At 43.5% G+C, this 25335-nt stretch overlaps 1 protein-coding gene across 3 annotated transcripts in view; it reads right to left on the reverse strand.

Annotated features, from left to right (window-relative positions):
• Window positions 1-25335, reverse strand: part of TNFAIP8 (TNF alpha induced protein 8) — a 122802-nt gene that overhangs the window by 19760 nt on the left and 77707 nt on the right. Inside the window, exon 1 of one of the 3 annotated variants that reach the window (XM_032625914.1) lies at window positions 18166-18337. The exons of the other annotated variants lie outside the window; for them this stretch is intronic. Coding sequence (XP_032481805.1) covers window positions 18166-18238 — 73 coding nt within the window. The 5' untranslated portion in view covers window positions 18239-18337. Of the gene's footprint in view, window positions 1-18165; window positions 18338-25335 lie in introns of those variants that run through there. 3 annotated transcript variants of the gene reach the window in all.

The raw sequence follows: 25335 nt of genomic DNA on the forward strand, positions 1-25335 counted from the left end.
GGCCTTATAAGATCAGTACACATGGTGCACATGACGCTCATTTATAAGGCTAGAAATAAAATTTTCTGAGTCAAATGATTAGCAAGTTTTATGATCATATCTTTGTTCTTGGGAAATATTCCTGATCATATCTAGTGGTTATTTTATATTGATAAATAATAGAACCTCCAATTAAAGCATTGTTTCTATGGAGAAAGACAATCTACTTTTTTTGAAATTTTCTTTTTCATATGATTTCTAATACCCTCAGTCCTGCAAAAATAGAAGATATCTTAGAAGAATAATGTTGAATTTATCTCTAAGGTGAGACAATGTAAATTGTAAAGATTACATGCTTAGGAAAAAGATGAATCAAGTCTTTAGAATGTATGATTTGAGTCAGTTTCTAAATCTGAAAATTAAATCTATCCTAACCGAAAAGTTTCCCCCTTGAACTAATCTCCTGTTCATTTTCAATTCATGTCATTCAGTGTACTCCTGCTTTGAAAAGGATGGTGAGGGGAGTTAACAAATTTGCCAGAAACAATGGCTTTTCCTCTTACATTTTCAGCATCCTTTTGTTTTTTTTTTTTGGCTGTGTTGCGGTGAGTGGGGACTACTCTTTGTTGCAGTGTGTGGGCTCTAGGCACATGGGCTTCAGTAGTTATGGCACGCGGGCTCAGTAGTTGTGGCTCGCGGGCTCTAGAGCACAGGCTCAGTAGTTGTGGTGCACGAGCTCAGTTGCTCCGCGGCATGTGGGATCTTCCCAGACCAGGGTTCAAACCCGTGTCCCCTGCATTGGCAGGTGGATTCTTAACTACTGCGCCACCAGGGGAGCCCCTTTCAGCATCCATTTTTAATGCCATTTGTTGATCTTAGAATGAAGGAAACAGATGCTACTGTTGGACATGAAATGTCATCTCATACAGTATTTTTAAGCTGTCAGCTGTACAGTTAGTCTTTATTTAGGCAATGGACAAGTGCTTCTCTGTACCTTTATTTCCCTGAAACATACAAATACACAAATGCCAGAACTCCACCCACTTTCCAATGCAGGGCACGATCTATAGGAAATATCCAAAATGAATTCTGCCATATTTTCCCTGTGGACAAATCAAAATGAAATCTTTTTCCACTACATACTACAGAATAAAATAAAACCATATGCCATACTACCCCCACTGAAACTTAGAAACCATGTTTAAATGAATGCTTAGAGACGCTAGCTAACCTCAAAAGAAATTTAATTCTTGAATAGCAAGTGCCTAGCATCTATGAGTATTTTTCTTCCATTAAATTGGTATTTTCACAAAATAGAGCAACCTTAGATACAGGCCAAAAAAAAAAAAAAAAGAGAGAATGTTTTAGAATTCTTGGATTAAGATTCTAGGTTCCAAATGTAGGCCTCAATAATCTCCCAGGTCTCCAAAGTTTTAATGGCTCCTAATAAAGTATCAAGGGGTCAGAGGTTGGGTCATCTTTTCTTGAGCTGACTTACAGCTCACTTCATTCTGATGGAGGAAAAAGAATCTGAAATATTTTAAAACAGTATTTTTTTCATCATGAGGGATAGCTGAAAAATGACCGGAACACTAGTTGGAGGCTAGTGTTGGGTCAGTAGAGGTCTTAGTAACAGTTATTCCTTTGTCTTTGGGCTCAAGGCAAAGCGGTGGCCACTTTGGGAGCCCTCCTGGTCTTAGAGGCAAGATTTTCTTTTCAGGCACAATTCATATTATTTTGATCAGCAGTGTGCCTTTATCATCCATTATTTTATAGAACTTCTGAGCATGTATGTGCATGGTTAAAGAGGGCTGAGGCCTTCCATTTGCTGTCAAATTCTGATTAAGTCCATTTCTTATCTTCTAGATATTAATAAGTGAACGCTGAGATTTTAGTTGTTAGAAGGCTTTACCCAGCCCCAAAGCGTTTTACATCTGGATCTGCCCACTGTTTCTCTGTCCCTCAATCAACTAACATCTTTTTCTTTAATCTTTCTCCTAAAACTGCTTTTTATTTTAAACTAGATTTAACTAGTGATAAGCTACAATGGCTGGAACGCAAGAACTCCACAGATGTACAATTCCAACGAGCTGAAACAGAGAGATGCTTCTGTGGCAACAACAGCTACAAAAAACTAGTGAGAAAAAAAAAAGAGGCATTTCAAACACAAGAGTTGCCTAAAACACTCCCTTTTCTATTGCCCCACAAGATGTGCCAGAAGCGCACTGTGCCATGAAGCCCATGTGCCATGAAGCCCACCTGACCCACATTTGAAAGACAACTCTCCAGTTCCCATCAACTTTTCAACAGAGTAATAAGTTAGCCTGTTACAGACTCCAGCAGCCTAGACAGATCTGGTCTGGTTAAAGCCCACCCATGGGTCTGTGCTGAGCCTAGGCATGACCACTGTGATTCAAAACACTAGGTAAGAGACTGATTATCACCCCGAAGGCTTCAAAGGAACCAGCACAAAGAAAGTCCTAACAGGCCTTCTCTTAAATGCCCCTCATATGCACAGTATATTCTGAATGTCCATCTTGGTTTCAGCTGACAGCTGGCACCATGGACGGTATAACCACCTACCGAGCACAGTCCCCTCCTGTACCTAAAACCCAGACAGCAAGGCCAGATGATGACTCATCATCAATGTTTGGATAATCCATCAATCTCATGAAAATAGCAGAGGTTTAAATTCTGCAAAATATTTTACCCTCTGGACCATATGTCTACCCTCACACTTCATTGGTTACCAAGTATTTTCCGTTTCCCTACACTGTGCCCAACATCATAAAAACTAGAAGAGTCTTGCCACAACAAGGCGACAAAGATAGAGAAGTAGTCTTCACGACAGAGGTAGAGAAGATTAACATTTCAGATCAGGGAATCATTTTATTCAGTGAAAGTTTGGCTTGTATACACAGTTCCCCTTTTCCCCCTGAAAACATCTGACTAGAACAGGTATAGGTTATTTGGAGCACAGGAGTCCTATATTTTTAAAAGACTTGATTTTTATCAAGTTCTAATCCAAGGCATAGCAGGGACTATTCTACTCCGTCCTGCCTGGAGCTCGAAAACAGAGAAGACGGTAAAGAGGAGCACAGGAGAAGAAACATCATTTCAGAGTCACAGCCATATTCTGCTCAAGTATGGTAACTAGAACCCCGCTCTTTATAAATTTATGATTTATTTCTAAATTTGGCAAATAAAGCTGAGTTGTCCCAAAGAACCATTACTGACCTCACCCTAACCCAAACTAAAAATATTTTGCATGCATTTTGTATTTTAAATCACCATTCCCTGGCAAGTTTCTTATTTGAAAAACAAATAGAAGCTCAAACACCTGCACAGAGTTAAGAGAAACACTTTTTTTTTTGTTGTTGTTGTTGTTAGAGACTCTCATCTAATAAATGTGGTCTCTAATTCAGCATTTCCAAAGAACATGGTATTAAGACTTCTTAAATCCCTAAGACCAAAAAGAAAAAAGAAAAAAAAATGCTGTTTAGAATAAGAAAGAAAGGAGAGAAAAAACTGTATTAAGAGAGGGAAAGTTATGTTATTTAGGGAGACAGCAAGACAAAATAAAATAGGAAGTTATCTTTGAAGTCCTGAAACAATAACTGTATGCAGAGAGGTGCTAAAAAACCTTTTGGTATCTGTCAAAATAGTATAGATTCTTCCTAAGTTGCTATCTGACAAAAGAAATCGAAGAATCACTAGAATGACTGGAAGTAACTTTGGGGGAAAAAAATCCTGCTTCAAGTATACCTTAGATTCAAGAAGACAAGTTTTGAGTATACAGTTGTCTGGGCACATCCTTGATGCTTTCAGTTTAAGCTGCTACATACGCAGGTGAAGATTATTTCCCCATTACCTACCTCAGGAGGGGTGATGATTTAAAAGGAGCTAAAAATAAAGGAGGCAACAAGGAGATAATACTGACTCGAGCTGATTCTCAGGTCTATTCAAATATCCTCTTATTTCATTAAAAAAAAAAACACAAAACCCACCAACACCATAAAGTTTCAATCTGTATAACAGAAAATGTCAGGTGAAGTGACGGCCTGGTAAAAGTGAGAAAGCCAAGTGGCTGCTGAGAGCTTCACACTTATCAGCCATGTTGAACTGAGTGACAAAGATCTATTCTGTCCAGAAATCCCCCACTTTATTTTTAAGCCTGGAAACTGGTTAGTCATATCTATACTGAACACTTCCTGTCCAGGGGCATGATGATGGCGACAAACTGCCAAGTTTAGTAGCTGCTTACTTTCTGTCAATTGAGTCATTCATGGAATAAAAAACAGCATCAAACATTAAAAAACATCTGGCTAACTGAAGCTTTAAAAGATATACAAGGAAAACAGGTTTGACTATTTCACAGAATAAGGATAGATGGTGCCAGGAAAACAAAACAGAAAGAAAAGAACACACAATGTTACTCTAAGAGACTATTTTCTGGTAGTTTCTGTGATATTCCAGTATTACTACCAAATATAACAGTTCTCTCACTCCCCCTCTGGGTTAAATAGTCCAATTGACATTCCACATCTTCATTTACAAAAATGCCCCAAGATGCAGAAGATCTCAAGGAACTAAGCAACAACAGCAGAATCAATTTATTCCTTTTCGTGTTTAATTTTAATCTAATTATATTTTAAAGGAAGGGTCACCGGAGAATTTTAAAGAAACAAGACTACGAAGGACTGAAATACAGATCAGGAAGGTCTTTATCCACTGGTCAAACACCATAATGTTACATTAAAAACCCATCTACGTCAGGCTTCAGTTATAATTTACCTGATTAACCCTTATACATGCTGAGACAAGCCAGCTGAAGTTCCACTGCTGAGAAGCACAAGGAACACCTCCCCTCCCCCCGCCCTCGCCCCAAGCGCTGGCAGAGGAGCAGCCCCAAAGCATGCTGGGATGGACGGCGACAACAAGAACGTCAAGTAACAGCTCCTGCACTTCCAGGGTTATCCCCTTGATGATCAAGTCTGAGCAAATGATCGTGTGTGCCAAATAATGGACACCATCTCTGCCCATAAAAACCCTCCGCCTGAGATTCTTCAGTGAGCTTGCTCACTTAGCAAGCGAGACTTGCTAATGAGTGAAGCCACAGAAATTAGGCGCAGCTTCATTGGGGGAGGGTGACGATGGTTCTCTCCTCCTCCAACAGCCATGCACTAAAAGTCCCACTGGCCTTCCATCCAAAGGATGGTACGGTACAGCTGACTGCTTTGAGAGGACTCCGCCGGGCTGGTATTACTGCTTTTCTAATTCATCATCTGCCATTGGCAAGCTTTTTGAGGAAATCATTTTTATAACCCAGTAGAAAGTCACTAGGAATCCAAGCCAACACAACACAGACCTTGCTTCAGACCAGCCCGATTTAGCCGTTGGAAAAGCAGCAGCATTCCTCAGTGTCACGTCCTTGTTTATGGGCCCCTGCATTAATCCTGCCTGAGAAGAACTGGAGTGCTTGTGTGTCCTCCAAACGCCACTATGTTCACGGGCTCCAAGCTGCATCTTAACTTTGGAGACCAGCACTCCTTCATACCTCCTGTTAACTGCACAAGCAAACAAAATAAACTGCCAAAACTTCTCACCTCAGTCACGGTGGTTTCTTGCCTCTCTAGTGTTGCATAAATTATCTTTTTTTTTTTTTTTTTTCCGTTTCCAAGTTATTTCCTTACACCTCCCTTCCCCTCTCTCTACTAGGAGGCTCCGCATCAAGTCTGGGTCACACCCTGTGCCTGCCACTGCCTGCCACTCCCCATCCCTCTCACTCACTATTTCTTCCTCATTGTTCCCTTGAAATGTCAAAACCTGCCAAATGGCCACTCCCTCGATTTCCTTCACTATTCTTGTTTCCCAGTAGTTCTTCTCCTTCCCTTTTGTTGGCGCTACTGGCCCCTGAATTCTACCTCCTTGGAAACTCTGGAGAGACTCCTTCTTTAATTATCTCCTTTGTCTGAAGAACCTGAGTCCAGCGTTTAGACTTGTGATATTGCAGAGGGGTGCATTTTCATTCTAGCTGTTTCATAACTGACTTAATTCTAATTTTAACCCTCAAAGGTGAAAATGGTTTTGTAAGTGCTTTACAATAAGGAGAACAGTCAGTGCACTAATACTTTAGTATTAGTAGTGTTAGTAGTGTTAGTAGTATTAGTGTTATCAGATAACTTTACAGAAGAAAAACATTCCTTGGAGCAAGCCCATCCTTGCTTGCTTTTTACAGAATGGGAAATGAGTACTTCTTAACCAGGTAAATGTTGTAGGTAGGCCACAGTGGGTTCTGTCTTTGTGATTATAATTCTCCTTATTTATCCAGCACCTCCTGGGTGAAGCTGTCTAATCACTGATATAGCATTATCTCATTGGTGCTCACCTCAGGAGAGATTAAAAATTCCTCAGAAAGGCTCAACTTACTAGTGTGGCTCAAATCCTATTTAACATGTAAAAGACTAAAACCCTCAGAGCTTCAGAGTATATGTCAAATCTAGGGTACCCCTGGCAGAACCACCAGTGGTTTTCCAAAACATGCATTCCTGTCATATGGGGAGAAAAAAAAAAAAAAATGGGGCAGAGAGGAAGTAAAGGTGAAAGGGAAGAGAGAAAAATTCCCTAATTCTCAGACTGGCCAAAACTTTTTCCCAGTATGAAGAGCTGGATTAAATTTCCTACCTATATTCACTTCTTACCCTTAAGCACCAGTGCTGATTTTGTGCAATGCCACAGGGAGAGGTCAGAGGTGATCGCAGTGGAGATCAGGAAGGAAGCTACTGGCAACTAGGACTTGGAAGGTCCTAGGGTGATCAAAGTCTCCCTTCCTCAGGAGCCTGGGTGCTTGCTCACAGCTGGGGCAGTCATACCCTGGGCCCCGCATGCCTTCCCTCATTTCCTAGGGTGTCCACTAAATATTGATGGAACACTCATGACGTATTCTTAGCAGATGAGCTCTTCAAACACAGACTCAAAGCTTTTGCTGAGGCCCAAGGAGAAGACAGCAAAGCAATTTTCTACAGCACCTCTCCTTAGACATGGCTGACCACTGCCTCCATGGGGCTCTTGTCCTCCTGGCTTCTAAAGCCCTGTTCTCTCCTTGGTTTCCTCCTACCTCTTGAGTGTCTCCATTTCTGTTTCCTTTACTGGATGCATCTAGCTCTTTCCCTTGTAAAAGTGGGTATTCTCAGAGACTAACTCCACAGACCAGACCCCACCTCTCTCTTCAATCTTACCCTCAGAGATCACATAAGGGAAATCAATTCTCCTCTTCTGAGTGGAGAGTCACACACTTTTCTGCCCAGGGTCCTTTACCAGGGCTCAGCTGATCCTCCAGACCAACCCAGGGTTCTTGTCAGCTTAGTATTCCTACAACACTACTTTGCACCTACCCTATTCCAGCTCAAAACCCCCCGGTTCTTTACAATAATTGTGTTTGCCTCCTAATGGTATCTCAGACATGCTTTAGTCTAATGTCAATGCCTTCATTTTTCTAACGAGGAAACCGAAGTTCTGAGAGACTAATCAGCGACTGAAGGTTGCACAGACAACCAAGGGCAAAGTCAGGAGTACAACTGGTCTCCTGATTCCCAGTGCCTCGTCTGCTACCCATAATGTCCCTCTGGGCAGCTTGGCTTCTAGGCTGGCGCCATGTACCACTGCAAAACAGCCCACCAACGCTGCCCATGAACCCTCCACTCCATGCTGCTGTAAACCTCCTTCCTTCACTCCCCTCTGCTCTTCCCTAAAGGGCCTTGCTGAAGTCCCAGCTAACCCCTCTGGGAAGGCACTGCTGCCCACGACAATGTCTGGTGAACACTCTCTCCTCTAGATTCTCAAAGGGTCTGCTGCCTCATCTTCTGACCTGTGCCCAACCTAAGCTCCCCATCATGTATTTTGTCCTATGAATGCACACGTCCTGTGTGTGATGGCCTGAACCAGGAGTTCTTTCAGGGCAGGGCCCTCTATACACACAATCTGCTTCTCCAGGCCCCGCAGATGAAGTACTAACTCAGCCAACATTTGCTGCTATGAGTATCCCAGGGAAGCCAGCAGTGATTGAGGGAGAGAGGCTGCACCTGGGAAACAGGATTGTCCATGGTGAGCAGAACAGCCTGTACTTCTGGGGACATCTCTGGTCCCCGGCTCCTCAGCCTAGCAGAGGGGGCCACATGAAAACACATACCTGGGCCAGGTGAGCTGGCATCAAGGATACATGGCAGGTCACACTGGTAGGAAAGTTCATAAATTCCTTACTTCCTGACAGTCAACCCTGACTTGGGGACATGAGGACTTAAGGCTTCAGGCCTCAAGCTATCATGGTCACTTAGGGCATTCTGCTTAGTGGCCTCTTTGCTTCAGCATTTCCTTGGAAGAAACTTTACTCTCAATTATCTATAAAATTAAATGTTGTTTGTCACGATGAAGCTGGAGACTGAATTCCAATGTAAGTCCACAGACGATGCTATGTATACAAACACAAACCCCCATACATCTTTAAAACCGTAAATTCCGTAGGTACCAACCTAACAACACAGGATTTACAGACTTACAGATTCCCGGAGCAGCATTCCCTCAGCCATTTACTGCCCACTCTGCGGTCAGTCACTCAGGACACACTACAGGTCTACGCCTAACTCTCCTTCAAGGTTTAGAACAAGATTTAAGACACATGATAAATATAATTGACATTGCCATATCTTATATACGAAAATTTTTTAAGAGAGTAAATCCTAAGAGCTGTTTTCCTGTTTCCTCAAATTTGTATCTATATGAGATGACAGATATTCACTAAACTTATTGTGATAGTCATTTCATGATGTTAAGTCAAATCATTATGCTGTACACCTTAAACTTACACAGTGCTGCATGTCAATTATATCTTAACAAAACTGGAAGAAGAAAGATCTAAGCAATTGCTCTTTCAGGTATCTCGATCAGCGGCGGGGGGAGCAGTGGGCTGCTTCTCAAAAAAGAACATGTTCTAACTCCCAGCATGCACCAGGCCACAGTGCTCCGGGGAAAACCAGGCTGTGGGCCGCCCATCTGCTCCTGCAACTGCATGTCCAGTGTCTAATGCCCACTCCCTTCCCACCCACATACATGCACACCTTCTCCCCAAGGAAGAGCACCCCTGCCCAACCAACTACTGAGCTAATTTTCCTAAGTGATGTTCTCAAAGGAATGAAAACAAGTGAGCTCACTGTTAAATTGCTTCTCAGTCTATCACCTTCAAAACCAGGGATCTAAAAGGATCTATTGCAGAGCTAAATTTTACTTCACAATGCCTCCTCATCTTTTACTTTCCTGAGGTACACATAAGAGAAGGTGAAATAAATTCCCCCAAAAGGTAATGAATGACACAAACAGATTAGATTGTCCTGCTTCCAGGAGATCTCATGCAAAAATCCGGGATACAGAAACCCAGGCTTGCAAAATTTCTTGTTTGCCAACAGGCACAAGGTGGGTAGAAAGGGCCTAAACATCACCTCTCTGGGCCTCCGTTCCTCATTTCTAAATGAAAAGGTTAGATGAAAGGACCTGCAAAGTTGCTTTTAACTCTAAAGCATGGTGATTGGAGAATCCCCTGGCAGTCCAGTGGTTAGGGCTCCACCCTCTCACTGCTGACGGCCTGGATTCAATCCCTGGTCAGGGAACTAAAATCCCACAAGCTGTGCAGTGTGGCCGGAAAAAAAAAAAAAAAAAATTCATGGTGATTCTACTTGTATTTGTTGGGGGAATCATTTTAATTATAAAAGGCTTCTCACTGTAGATCTTCCTTAAATATTTCAGATATATATACTGATTTGATTTTTTTTTTTAATTCAGCTTATACTATCTTTTTAGGCACAATCTACTGAATGAAGTATACGATGATGTTCATCTCAATGTTTCTTAAGTTGTTAGCATCTTTCTCATACAGATGGAAATGCTGACAAACGGTTTGTGGCAAATCTAGCCACTGCATTATGCTGAAATGAAATCAGTGGGCCCCGAGACTTTCTCTCACCCTACTGCATTCTCTTTTGCTCACCCATTTTTTGGTTACTTCCTGGATTATCAACAACCAGGAGCAGGGAATTTGGTTTTTGTTTTTGTTATTGTTCTCCTTTGGCTGCACCGAGCACCATGCGGGATCTTAGTTCCCGGACCAGGGATCAAACCCACGCCCCCTGAAGTGGAAGCATGGAGTCTTTTTTTTTTCAACATCTTTATTGGGGTATAATTGCTTTACAATGGTGTGTTAGTTTCTGCTTTATAACAAAGTGAATCAGTTATACATATACATATGTTCCCATATCTCTTCCCTCTTGCGTCTCCCTCCCTCCCTCCCACCCTAGCATGGAGTCGTAACCACTGGACCTCCAGGGAAGTCCCAGGAGCAGGGAATTTAATCATCCATGTTATCCTGGTTGTTCCAAGGCATCCTCATGTGAGGACAAGAAAGGTGTGAAGCAAATTCAGTCTGATGAAAATTTCAGAAGTGAGGAAGAAAAAGGCCCCGGTGTAATTCGGCTTACAGAGCTGGGGGTGTCAGGCAATACCAGGTTATCAGTGATGTCCACTGCAGAGGAGACAGTATGGCACAGATCTCTAAATGGATTTTCCATTTTTAGTCCTTGTCAGCACATTGAGCTCCAAGGCTAATGACTATATAAAAGGAAACAATCACATCAAAGTCCAGTGTTTTAGAGCACAGGCTGCACCTTCTACATTATAAATGACATCAAGGTCAGCTGCACCAAGTGCTGTGCATTTCGTCAGAGCCAAACTACTGCTTCACCTCTGAACTCATCATTCCCTGTGCAAAGCAAGGGCTAGGGAAGGGAGGGGAAAGGGGAGAACACCGGTATGGTAATGCTTAGCAATGAACGTGATTATCTGAAACAGGGAGGACACCACCTGGTGTGGGCAGCTTAAACGATACCACTGAGCTTTCTGATTATAGAAGAGGATATTAATAAATCACCACCATGGAACTGAACTTTTCTGTGATCAATACTTTGACAGGTATTGGTCCCCTTCTTTGTAGTGGAAGTCTCTACTTTTTGTCTCCTTGAAGATTTAAAATTCCTGGGAGGTGGGGTAATGCTGACCATGAGATCCCAGCAAGGTTCTGCAAGGCACATGGGCTGTGGCGGGGGGCGGGGCGGGGGGAAGCTCAGGCATACCTTGTCCTGGCACTTGACTGATCTCAGTCACTTGACTGGTGCTCTGATTGATCCATTCCTGAAATCCCACCAGGAATTGGGACCCCAGCTCTGGCAGTCTCTAGCGAGATGGACTCAAAGCAACCTGGAGCTCAGAGAAACCACTGCAGAAGCACTGAGGAATAGGTTAGGCACCTGTTAAATGATACTAAAGCTGAGGAGGGCTACAATTGAGAGTGCAAATGCCTGTGCACATGCCCAACAAATTAACATATTATTAGGAGACATGACGAATTAAGTGAGTAGAACACAACTATGCTGAGAATCACTCACATGTGTATATAGTCCTTGCAGATTTTAAAGAAACTTGAAACTCAGTGGATGCTACAAAGTCACCCCGTTGTAATAACTTAACACACACGTAATTGAACCTTGCTTCACATCAGTGACCTGGGGAATCCAAGCTCTCCGTTCTCAAGCTGGCCACTGGCTCAGAAAGTGAGGTCCCTCTCTTGTCCCACAGGTACTCTAGTCCCTCTTGCTGCAGTAGGCTCCAGGTACCTCCCACCCAGTCCTGCTGGGTTCCTAGATCTCCTGCATCAGGGGTAGAAGGATGTACTCAAGCCTGGGCTCTTCTCTTTCTCCTCTAAGACATCTGGTCTCTCCACTCCTGTCTTCTCAAAAATGGGGTACAAGTGGACACAGGACCACAGAGAGCATCCTCCTGAGTGCCAAGATTACTTGAGGATGGGGGAGGGCAGCTTTTGGACATTCCTGGAAGTACCACATCACAGTTGAAAGCCCAGGGTCTATGGATAGTCGACTTCCATTCAAATCTTGATTCTACCTTTTCTAGTTTTGTGGTTTCAGGCATGGTTTTTAACCTCTTTGAACCTTAGTTTTCTTAATTGCTATGTGGAACTCAAACAAAGGGTTATTAAACAAGTGTTAAATGAGATAATATACATAAACAGATGCTTAGCACTGTGCCTGGCACATGGAAGCACTCAGTACATTTTAGTTTCAAAATGGTTTCTTCAGTCTTCAAGGCAATTTGAGATGTTCATAAGCCACCTTAGGTCCCAACCCCAGTGATCAAAGACACATGCTTGTTTTGCCTCTGCCATTAAAAGTACTTCAGTGGAGGGCTTCCCTGGTGGCGCAGTGGTTGAGAGTCCGCCTGCTGATGCAGGGGACACGGGTTCCTGCCCTGGTCCGGGAGGATCCCACATGCCACGGAATGGCTGGGCCCGTGAGCCATGGCCGCTGAGCCTGCGCGTCCAGAGCCTGTGCTCCGCAACGGGAGAGGTCACAACAGTGAGAGGCCCGTGTACAGCAAAAAAAAAAAAAAAAAAAAAAAAGTACTCTAGTGGAGAATCTAAGAAATACTAAATAGATTTGTCCTCTAGTTTTGGAAGGCACTATTCCTGTAAAAGTGAGGCTAGACAACTTCTCAGCATTGCTCTAAAAAGTTTCATCGTATCACGTAATCTCATTTTAAATTGATTAATTTGACAATGCTTTATTAGGCCCTACTACATAAGAGAGGCCCTAGGTCAAGCAAAAACAAAACAAAACATGCACACATGTTGCTTTCCGAAAAAACTTATAACGAAGTGGAGGCAAAGGAAAAGAAAATTAATAGCCATAATACATGAAAACATGGTACTACTGAGGGAAATACAGGGTATTATGGGAATGCCATGAAAGATCACCTACTCCAAACTGGGTCCACTAGGTAAGTGAGACATTACCCACTTGAGGAGGGGCAAGAGAATGATCCCCCAAAAACAAACGACATTTGTTGAGGGAACAAGGAAGTAAATAAACAGGGCAACACCAGGGTTGGATGAACCAGTCCAGTGGTGTTGTAGATGTCTGTTGCTGTTTTGGTGATCCATGTCAGAAGTCCCTTTCTATTTCTGAAGAAACGCTCATTTTGCAAGTGGTTGGAGGAGTCACACCCCTACCTCTCACTCCCAAAGCTGGAACCAGAAGTCCCCTCTCCCACAGGCAGCAAGGGGCAAGGACACAATCTAGCACTGACAAATCAGCTGGCTTATTTCTGAGATTTTTAAATGTCGAGGATGACCAAATATTCAATCACATCTGGAGTCCCATCAGTGATAGAACTGAAAAATATACAGGAGGCCAAGGCCACGGTGAGGTCCTAATCAGGAGATGCTTAGTTGCATTTCCTGATGCATTTTTCAGAGGCTAATTCTTTTTGTGGATCTGTGAGCTATCCGATATACTTTCAATACCTTCTTCAGCTCATAATAGCAGGAATCAACTTCCATCCCTTTCAACCAAGAACCCTGATGACAGAAGTAGTTATTGTAATCAGGAGGGTACAAATGCTGAGGGCTTGAACCAAGGCAGGGGCCAGGAAGATGAAGAGAAGGAGATGCGTTCAACAGATAATGAGGAGGATGAAGTGCCAGGTGGAAGCTGAAGATAAAGGAGAGCGTAGGGTCAAGGACAACTTGCAGATTTGTAGTTTGGAAGCCAAAAAGAGTACAGTGATATTCAGTGATGATACAAAAGGAGGATCAGATTTGTGAAGAGTAGGCAATGACGGGCTCAGTGTAGACCTGTTGAATGGGATACCTATTTGACATTCACTAAAGCGTGGTGTTTACCTGGACTCACAGACATAGAAAACAAACTTATGGTTACCAAAGGGGAAAGTGGGTGGGAGGGATAAATTAGAAGCTTGGGATGAACTACTATATATAAAATAGATAACCAACAAGGTCCTATTGTATAGCACAGGGAGCTATATTCAATACCTTATAATAAACTATAACGGGAAAGAATGTGAAATATATATGCATACTGAATCACTTTGCCGTACACCAGAGACTAACACAACATTGTAAACCAACTATACTTCAATTAAAAAAAAAAAAGCATGGTGTTTACCAGGCAGCTGGCTGTACAGATGGCTCTTAGAAAAGCCCAGGCTGGAGGTCTAGGAGATTAGAAAGAAACAGCTAGAAAAAGGAAGGGAAATCAGGAGAGTGTAGAGGCATAGGAACTAAGGAAGAGGTTTAGGACTGCAGGGACACTGGTCTTCTAGTGTCAAATGCTGCAAAAAAAAGGTCAAGATCAGGACGAAAATATGAATGCTGGGTCACTGGTCACCCAGCACTTCGGAAATCACTGGTGATTTGGGCAATTTCAGTGGAGTAGTGGAGAAAAAGACAGATTTCAGTGGATGAGGGATGACAAAGAGTGAGAAAGTAGGAACCATGCAAAAGGTTAAAAAAAAAAGAAAAAGAAAAGCAGGTTCATTTTAAAGGAGAAATAAGTGCCTAAAATTAACAAAGTACTGAGGATTACCTTTAAAAAATGAAGATCATTCATTCATTTTATAAATACTGAATGATCACCTCTCACTGTATAGGTCTTGGAGACATAGTTGGGGGAATAAAACAGACAGGGTCTTGCCCTCAAGAGCTTGTGGCCTACAGAAAGATGCTAAACAACGTGGTGAGTACCAGTGAGGAAAAGATTAGGTGTCCTGAGAGTCGGCAGTAAGGGGATCTTAATTTTTTTTTTTTTTTTTTTTGCGGTACGCGGGCCTCTCACTGTTGTGGCCTCTCCCGTTGTGGAGCACAGGCTCCGGACGCGCAGGCTCAGCGGCCATGGCTCACGGGCCCAGCCGCTCCGCGGCACGTGGGATCCTCCCGGACCGGGGCACAAACCCGTGTCTCCTGCATCAGCAGGCGGACTCTCAACCACTGCGCCACCAGGGAAGTCTGGGGATCTTAATTTAAGCTGGAGGTTCAGAAAGAGCCTCTCCAAAGACCTGACCAGGAAAAGAGGGTCAGGTGGGGAGAAGGATTTCGGGAAGAAAGACCATCAAGTGCCAACACCCCAAAGTAGGGAGCTTGAGCCCATCTATACACAGAAGGGAAGGAGCCAGGAAAGACATGGGGCCAACTGATGCAGCTAGGAGCCCATGGTGGAAGGAGTGGCCTCCGCAGCAGGAACCACGCCTGTTCCACAGACACCGGGAGGGTGGGTGTGTGTGAAGGTGAGTCTGTCAGTTTGGAAGCAGGAAGTTGCGGGGGTGGGGGGGGGGGTTGTCTAATGGCTACTGTTTTCTTTGTGAAATAGCAGGCCTGGTGAGGCATGAGAGAGGTGGTGGCAGGAAGTGCTATTATGGGCAAGAGAGGAGGACCTGGGCTCACTCACAGCTCAACCCTCCCAAAGCAACCCCTCCTTAAGAACGGCTTCCTTGCTTTCTGGTACCAAAGCTTCAATAACCAGGACAGAGGAGCCCCAGATTCCTTGATGCCTGACACTAGAAAGAGCTTCTGAGATCTTAACTGCCATTCATTTTCCCTACTTTATAATTAAGTAATTTACTCAACAGGAATCAATTAAATGCCAAAAATATGGCCATCAACCCATCTCCTCAGGAAGCCTCCATCCACTGGAAACTGTTGATATCCTTCTTTCAATGGCCTTCCCTAATTTAATAAAGTAGGCTTCTTCCTTCCTTTCTCTTGCTTTCCTATTCATATTATGTCTGGATATCTTAAACTCATTCAGCTTTTAATAAAGTGAGGTCTGGGGTTTTTTTCTCTGTTTAATACTCAAGCACAATCACCTATTCATTTGTAAGGCAAAATTAAATCAATTCTTTAGGAGGTGGCTATTGACCGAGGATGGAGGTTCAGCACTCCTGGCACAGAGTCAAGTACGTCCTAAGCTATGATGGCTTAACAATATCCCCAGTCATTTGCTTCTACATTCACTCACATACACAAATATGTTGGCCTCCAAGGATTTCTGAATCCGACTTGATATTTTTTTCAGATTCAACTCCAAACAAAGTATACTAGTCTCAAACTGTGGTTCAGAATAATGACTTAAAAGTATCTCTCATTACAGCAAATCAGGCATGAAGCATCCAATGGCAGTTTTCTTGTAATGCAGACATTGTGAAGAGTTTGTGGTGATCTCATACCAAACGGGACACATTAAGTCCACAAGGAGAAAAAAAAAGCTAAGGAGAGGGGACAGGATTAGTAAGGACAGAGAATAAAGATAACTGGAGCTATTTAAACAGCATTGTTCCTTTCTGAGTGGTGGTAGCTAAATGGAGGGTTCTAGATCACAGCCAACAACCAGTCTTGCCAGAACTGCCAGGGACACACACACACACACACACACACACACACAAAACACACATATATACACAGACACTCATCCTTTATTTCCAGGCAGAAGCTACCATGATTCCATTTGTTAATGAAGTATTTATTCAATCTCCCTCAAGAGTTATTCCATGTCCTACCCTAACTGCCATCAATTTAAAACTCTAGCACCTCATGTTATTTTAAAAGAAACATTCTGAGCTTTCTGTAAAAAGCAGAGGCAGGATAATTTCCTACAGATCTGTAGAATGTAAATGATGGCAAATGGAGGGATAAGGTAAGGAACAAGGTGGGGTGCACATTAAAAGACCTCTTCACACTCCAGTTTTCAGGCTTGCAATGGGTGAGCTGAGAAGGAGAGAAGAATGTGGGTGCTGTTAGAAGAATGTATCATATGCTTTGGGATACTGTTTTCCACTTTCTCCCCACTCCCTTTTTTTCAAAAGAAAAAAACATGCCTGGGAGAAACATACCAATGTAAGTGCTACTGGTAATTCATAGAAAAGTTCACCACTGGATTGCTCAGCCCGTTTCCTATTTGCCTCGGACTACTTGTGACTTATGTAAATTGCTGTCTAAAAGACAGAACAGAAAAGCCCCCATCAGCACAAAGCTCCATCAGGACAGACTCCGCAGCAGCAAGGAAACATTAACCCCCCAAACTCCACATCAAGCTGAAAAACAATGCTCCTGGCTGTCATTTTTCATTCACACCAGCCCCATAGTTCTATTAAACAAGCTTGTTTTTATTGACTGCTTCCTTCACACAGCATAATAAAGTAGACGTCAGCCCACACAGACTACATCTTGAAACTCAGGGCTTTACTTTGGGGATGGGACTCAGTATAAGAAGAGGACACGTTTCAAAGGCTCTCCCTGACTGGTATCTACCAAATGGGGAAACGATGGGGCTCCTTTCTGTTCCTCACGCTCCCAGAGCTGCTGTGATTGACTTGAAATTTACCAGTTTCCCAAGAGGCTGCTTGAAAAGAAAAGAAATTTCACAATCTTGAACAGTCCCCCAACTATCCCTACTCCTACCTCAACTTACAAGAGGACTTTTGTATACATAAAGTTTCAGGAAACAAAGCATACAAACACTCACACACAAATAAACTCCCCGAACTAACAGCAGCGTATAATTGTGTTTTGGTTGGAGCTTTTCCAGCCCTGTCACCCGCTCTCTGTTAGGAGTAAATGAAACCCTCTGCTTTGGCAAAGTTGGAAACAGACAAACTCTCCTCAGTTTCAAGCTGCACAAGGCCTCCCTCATCTCTCAGCCCCCTTAAAGCCTCCAACAAAAGAAATTCACTGCTGAACAGCCAACAAGAAAATTAAAACAAAAAACCAACCTATTCCCCAAATAAAGATCTTTCACTTCTCCCCCCTCCCCCACCACGCAGCTTCCCCTTTTAGCCGGAAACACACCACGTTTCCAATTTCTGAACCCCTTTTTCAAGAGACCCTTGACTCTTAAGGCTCTTCCAGGGGATCCGGCTTTCGGCTGTCCTGATGCAGGCAGGCAGCGCTCTTCCAAGTACATTTTGCGTTCTTGGAGTCAATACTGGGGCTGTTTCGTTTCCAGAGAAATCTAGAAAGCAGCTTTTAGTGGGCTGGCTGAGCTAGGTCCGACTCTTCCTCCCCTCCCCTTTGAACGGCCGCGGGGTGAGAAGGGTCCAGGATTCGGCACATTCGGCTCTAACTGAGCAGCGAATGCGCAGGGAGAGCGGCCAAAGTACCCATCGCGCAATTTTAAATTCCCATCGCGCACTTTTAAATTCCCATCTGCTCCCCTACTCCGCCCTACTTCCACATTCCTCCGCAGAATCTGGCGGGGCCCCCCAGCAAAATCAAACTCGTACCTTCCTTCGATTCTTCGGCTTCGGAGTGCATGGTGTCAGGATAAGCGGTGGCAGAAGCGACTGACGCTGACATGGACGAGCTGCAAATTTGCTCGGCAGCCCAAACCCGCACACGACGGAAAATAAAAGGAAGGAAAGCCACTAAAATCAAAACCTCCGCGGGGCGGGAGGGCTGGTTCTTGTGCAGGGATTTTCAGGGGGAAAGTTCTGCAAGAGTGACGAATCGCGTCTCAGCTGGGCGGCGGGAGTCCGCCCCCGGGGCGCGCGCCCCAGCCCGTCGCCGGCGACCTGGCGGCTGGTGGCCGGGCGCACGCAGGTGGGGCTGACTTTGTGGAGGGGCCGGGCAGAGGGGTGCCGGCCGCCAGGAGCCCGGACGGGCCATGCCTGGTAAATCAATGTGCAGGGAAGAAAAAAGACCCATCTCGGCGCGCGCTGCTGTTTTACATAAGGCATAAACGCATAGGCAGTCCAAAGAATGCTTCTCCATCTTTAGGTTACATTTTTCGACGCCCATTTAACTTTCTGTGTCTTGGGGTTTTATACGCCCAAAATGAAGGATTTTAAAGCTGTTCGGTTTTACACGTTATTTTTGTAGGAAAGTAACGTGGATATTGATCCATGTGCCTGGAAGGTACCTGCTTCACAAGCCCAAGAGGGGGGCCTTTATCAGAAAGTGGGGTGTAGCCTCCACCCCTTACCTTTGCGCAGGAAAAGTAGACAAGGCGGCTTTCTCATTCCGTATAACCCGGGCGAGCATTCCTACTCAAACCCCAACCCGGGAGAACTAACTCCTCTGCAGTTACGCAAGGGCCATCCTCCAGACAGAGGGGGCAATTCCCTCCCCGCGCTAATAGCAACTACCAGGGATAAATTCCTTCCAAAAAGCCGAAAGAGGAGGCGTGGGTGGGGAGGTAGTCAGGCTTTTGAAATGCTGATAGAATAAAGAGGCTGGAGAGCCTGGAGGACAGATCTCAATTCTGCCCCCTGGTCGGGTCCACAAGCTCCTACAACCGGCGGCTGAGAGGAAGACGTCTTAGCTTTGTGAAACCTTAATTTTTCCTTCGGAGAATGGGAGACCAGAGCTGCCACCGACATACCTGTCTTAATGAGGTATTTTGCAGAGCATTAGTTTTATTACCAATCTAAGGCAACAGGTCCTCAAATAACATACCTGAAAGATCCAATAGGAAACTGTGAGAAAAGTTACATTCTTTTAATAAATATATTTTCCAGCTGCTTTCTTTTTCTTCATTTCCCTTTTTTTTTTTAATATGGGCAAAAAACAAGAAGAGAGGCCCTATAGTAAATTTAATGAAAAGAATATACAACAGATATAAAGAATCTGAATTAAGATTTAGTTCTGCCATTTATTATTTGTATGACCTTAAGCAAATTAACTTCTCTGGGCTTCCCCTTCCTCATCTGGAAAATGAGGATTAATCAATTTTATTTACTTCACAAATTTATGTTTGGTATTGAAGAAGGTAATATAAGTGATATGAAAACCATAAAATCCTACACAGATTATTACAAACTACCACCACTATTAAAAGTAAATTTTTGTAAAAGATATTCTTGGGTTTTATTTCAGTATTGGGTTTGAACAGAAAAGAAGTGTTTATGCTGTTCACAAGCAGCGAAGGCTATTATAAATATTAATATAAGACCTAGATATTAAATCAGTTCCTATTGCTGAGTGATTCTAACATGCTTAAGACACCAAGAAGAATTTTATCTCAATTCTACTAAAAGGGCAGGATGATGAGAGGAAGACATAGCCAGTCAGAAAGGAGAAAAGAGGAGAAACATCTGGAAAATATCAGTATTGTGGAGCCTCCCGGAAACTGACCTCACCACCAAAAGGGTAACAGGCTGCACCCTTCCAAAAATCGCAGTTAAATGCAAGGTCCCCCCTGCCACACATCCTGAGCTGCTAGGATGCATACCTTCACTCTGTAACTTCAGACTTACGGAGGAGATATGAAGGTCATTCTGAACCCAAAGAAAAGCTCCCTTACCGGTCAGAAGCGACCTTTCCTGTCTCATCCAAGGAATCATTCTGGAAGCCTCCCCACCTCACCCCACAAGAGCCATCTGTCCTTGCCCTCCCCCATGGCAGCCCAGACTTCCACGGATGTCAGCCAGGAGCCCTGCAGGATCTCACCAGGGCTGTGAACTACATAAAGATAGTTCCCATTCATCTATAATTGGAGTAAGATGCAACACCTTTTCAAGGTGTTGATTACGCAGATTCACGCAACCCAAAGTCCAGGCCCCATCAGCCACAGGAAGGACTCACTTTTACCTTCTTCCTTCAGAAAGTGCCCCCATAAGAATGATTTACGAAATGTCCTCCTGCAAGTCCAATTATGTACAAACCACATAAGGTGTGTTAAAAGTACACATCCTAATGTCAGACTTGTTTTACACTGGGTTCACAAAAAGGCCTTCAGCTCCACTCAGTTTAGCCGAGGAGAACAACTGCTGAACGAGCAGTTCAAGCGCTGCTGTGTCAGCCTCCTAATTCAATTTAGAGTCGTTTTAGCAGCTAGGTTGATCTTTGAACTTTCGCTGGGATCCTCAGGAAACCTGGCAAAAAACTTTTGTATTTAAACACAGTCCAGAAGTCACCTTGGGAAACAATGTCCTGATATAGCTCAAGTGCAAGGCATGCTCAGTCTATTTTAAAAGATTGTATCATAGCCTCTCTCCATCTTGTCCTACCCTCCCCCGCCGACCCCACTCCCCAAAAAAAACCACTCTTCTTTAGGATCCAAAATTCCAGATATTCTAGGACCTCTCCATATGAAAGTGTCCATGTCCTTCTCAGAAGTTCTACAGAAGTGTGTTTCACTGTTTGTAAGCATTTATTTCTTTGTTTTGTGGTTAACTGTAAATTTATCTAAATCTCCTTAACCGCCTAAAAGAAGAAACCAGCTGACTGTGTTAGTAAAATAAGGTATTAGTTCAGTGTCTGCCTCTAATTAGCTCTTTCCAACTTCTTATTTCACTCCTCTGAACTACAACTGTATAATATATGACACGAGGATGTCGGTTTAAATGGTGTGTATATTTTGTATGTGTTCTATGAAATCATCAAAAAAACTACCCAAGGGTTTCTATGTTTATTTTTTCCACAACACTCTCTGTATACTAGCCTAAAAATAGTATCGGAGATGGAAAGAACCTAAGCGCCCATCATCGGACGAATGGATAAAGAAGATGTGGCACATATACACAATGGAATATTACTCAGCCTTAAAAAGAAATGAAATTGAGTTATTTGTAATGAGATGGATTGACCTAGAGTCTGTCATACAGAGTGAAGTAAGTCAGAAAGACAAAGACAAATACCGTATGCTAACACATATATATGGAATTTAAGGGGAAAAAATGTCATGAAGAACCTAGGGATAAGACAGGAATAGAGGCGCAGACCTACTGGAGAACGGACTTGAGGATATGGGGAGGGGGAAGGGTGAGTTTTGACAGGGCGAGAAAGAGTCATGGACATATACACACTAACAAACGTAGTAAGGTAGATAGCTAGGGGGAAGCAGCCGCAAGGCACAGGGATATTAGCTCGGGGCTTTGGGACAGCCTGGAGGGGTGGGAGGAGGAGAGTGGGAGGGAGGGAGACGCAAGAGGGAAGACACATGGGAGCACATGTATATGTATAGCTGATTCACTTTGTTATAAATCAGAAACTAACACACTATTGTAAAGCAATTATACCCCAATAAAGATGTTAAAAAAAAAAAAAAATAGTATCTATTCACTGAATAAGAAAAAAGAGATATTGTGTGGATAAGGATGCGCCTCAGTCACCTGTACAACTTTAAGCTACGCTGCCCCCCTCCCACCAAAGAATGGTGACAAAGGGCAGCTGATTCTCTGGGGTTTCCCTGGTTGTCTACGGTAACAGACAGATACTAAGTCAGTCACTTCGTCTTGATTTTGCTCTGTTTTCAAAAGGAGATTACTTTTTGGCCCTAGTAAATATGCTCCAGTACGTCATAATGATTTGTTGTCTGGTGTAAGTGCAACCTGTTCACTTCTGTGTGTTTAAGAAACACTCCACCACCTCTTAGTGTGGCTTGGAATACGCTCTGAAGTCACAACAACAATCTCTTACAGACCACCTGATACAAAATAGCAACAAAGTTAGCAGCACTTCTCATTTAATACCAAACTGCTTTTAAATACTATGTTGAACTTCTACCCACGTCCAACAGTGGCTCTCCCACCTTCTGGATCAAGACGGGAGAGTTACAGTGCTGGCTAAGATTCTGTTTTTTTGTTTGGTTTTTTTTCATTCAGCCAGTCATTATCGAATATTTACATGTGTCACATGTAAAAGGGCTCTGCTCACATGGAGCTTACTGGCATAATTTTGGTAATTTTGACCAGAGACTTAAAGAGTTCAACCTTCCAAGTGATCTTGGCTCTAAGGAAGGTTTATTAACACCACCTCTCAACTGAACTTTATACAGAACAGCAGAAACATCTCCTCTTAAATTATACCTCAATAAAGCTGTTGGGAAAATGCCTGGGCTTTGGACCTTTTGCTTACAGTGGCCCAGATGTCTGCTAAGAACAGGGGAGGGCAGCAAGTGTTCAGATTTACACAGAAGAGAAGCCAGCAGAATTGGGAAGAGAAGGTACAGTTCATTCAGGAGGTACCACATACTCTGCTCCCATTCAAGAATGTTGTAAGTTCTCTGCAGTGAAAAAGACTAAGCATCTCTGTCAATTTGTTATAGACTTAACGGCTTCTAGGTCATAAGAATACCATGCTACAGAAATGGTCATTCCATCAATATTTTTATTTCTACCCTGCTGACAAGAGGTTGAATCTGTATAAACAACATTTTAGGTCAGGGGGAAAAAAAGAGTTGTTTACTTGGTATAAAAAGTGGCTTGCTGGGCTTCCCTGGTGGCGCAGTGGTTGAGAGTCCGCCTGCCCATGCAGGGGATGCGGGTTCGTGCCCTGGTCCGGGAGGATCCCGCATGCTGCGGAGCGGCTGGGCCCGTAGGCCACGACCGCTGGGCCTGCGCTTCTGGAGCCTGTGCTCCGTGACGGGAGGGGCCACAGGGGTGAGAGGCCCGCGTACCGCAAAAAAAAAAAAAAAAAAAGTGTTTTTCTTCTATTTGACTTTGAGGCTTTCCTTGCCTTTTCTTCTGTTATTTATGTCTACACCCTTGAGAGTCTTTAAAGGCTTTCATGATCTATGTATGAAGTTGGCTTTCAATCCCTCTCCTCACAGAAGGATCTGTGTTCTTGGTTTCACCTGGTTAGGGCTGCAGGCTTTGCATCCTTCTTCTCCTCAGACATTCTCTTGTATTTAACCTTCCAAAAGAGGGGTGGGGCTAAATGGGTGTCTCACCAGAGCCCCTGCCTGGCCCAGGTGATCTCACTCTTCTTCCTTAAGAAAGTTTTATTTACCAAAAGTGGAGAAAGGGCCCTGCAAATGACAGTGGAGGTTCCTTACACACCTTCTCAGGAGGCCAAGCCCTGAGCCTCAAGTGGCCTCCTGCTTATGCACTGCTGGTACTGGGATGAGGTGGAGGAGATTGGGAGGCAGGGACAGAACTGCTGTGAATCAAGGAAGAAGGCTGAGGATAAGTGTGGAGATGGGAGGATGGGGAAAGCTGCCTCCCAGGGCCCTGCCTGGGAGTCTGAAGTTTGTTCTGGGTAAACCCTCTCCTCATTCTTCCCTATGGCATTTTCAGTGTATCCTCCAAGCTCACTAATGCTCTGGGTGTGAGTGGTTAATTCTGAGGGAATGGGAAGAAGTGCTGACATCTGAAGTGAGCGCACACAGGGAGACAACAATACATCTGGGAGACACTTGTTTCCTAGATTATCAGTGTTTGCTTTTATTTCCTAGACTATCAGTGTTTGCTTTTATTTCCTAGACTATCAGTGTTTGCTTTTATTTCTCTCCTAAGAAATCTTCCTTGCTAAAAACTTTTAGCAGATGATGAAACACACACACACACACACACACACACACACACACACACACACTCAAAATCAGGTCCGAAAATACTATCTGAAGAATTTATGTCTTTGGGTCTTTCTTTTGTAATACTTAGCTATGATGCCTTGCATTTATATATGTTTTATTCAGACTTCTCAGTTAGTTCCCTTGGGTCACTATACTTATTTTACAGATATGTAAATAAAGAAAGGGAGGTTATAAAATTTGCTCAAGGTCACAAAACTAAGTAATAATGTTTTTGAGACTACAGTAAATGCAAACCAGGCCTCCTGTCTCCTATATCCAGACTTTCTCACTCTATTAAACTACTCACGTAAAATTCAAGTCCTTTATTTTGCAGAAGAATAATTCAAAGATTGCTATACTGGAAGATTCTCAGAAAGTTTGAGCTGGTCATGATTCTAGGATGGAATGCTCAAATCACTCTGTTCAAATGCTTAGATCACAGCCTAAAATCAAAGCTATTCCATTCCTGATATTCAATGCTTTAAATAAACCATAAGTTTAATAGCGCCTATTTATTCAGCCACATGAAACTACAGGTCTTTTTGTTTTGTTTTGTTTTTGTGGTACGCGGGCCTCTCACTGTTGTGGCCTCTCCCATTGCGGAGCACAGGCTCTGGATGCACAGGCTCAGCGGCCATGGCTCACAGGGCCCAGCCGCTCCGCGGCATGTGGGATCCTCCCGGACCGGGGCATGAACCCGTGTCCCCTGCATCAGCAGGCAGACTCTCAACCACTGCGCCACCAGGGAAGCTCTTTTTTTTCTTTTTTAAAGTAAAAGTTCACTCAGGACCCTGACTAAACCTCCTTGGATGTGAGGCTGCCAGGAGCAGAGAAGAGAACACCAGACTCAGTGTGGGAGAACTGGGCCTAATTACCACAAACTCAGTAAGCACTGCCTCATTTACATTAGGACTTTATTTTTCTATTCATTCTTCTATCACTTTTCTTCTAAAAATCAGCAAGCCATTTAAGCTCTCTGAGCGTCGGTTTGCACATCTGTAAAATGGGGATAATGCCACTTATTTCACAAGGTAGCAACAATAAAAATATGAGTTAAGAATGTGACGAAGCACTGAAAATTATGAAGTCCCCCTCATCACTGTTGCAAATACTTTCACGAATAAGGCCAGATTATTTTAGGTTGTGGAGCATCTATTTG

Source organism: Phocoena sinus, chromosome 3, assembly GCF_008692025.1.
Source record: "Phocoena sinus isolate mPhoSin1 chromosome 3, mPhoSin1.pri, whole genome shotgun sequence".
NCBI classification, from domain to species: domain Eukaryota; kingdom Metazoa; phylum Chordata; class Mammalia; order Artiodactyla; family Phocoenidae; genus Phocoena; species Phocoena sinus.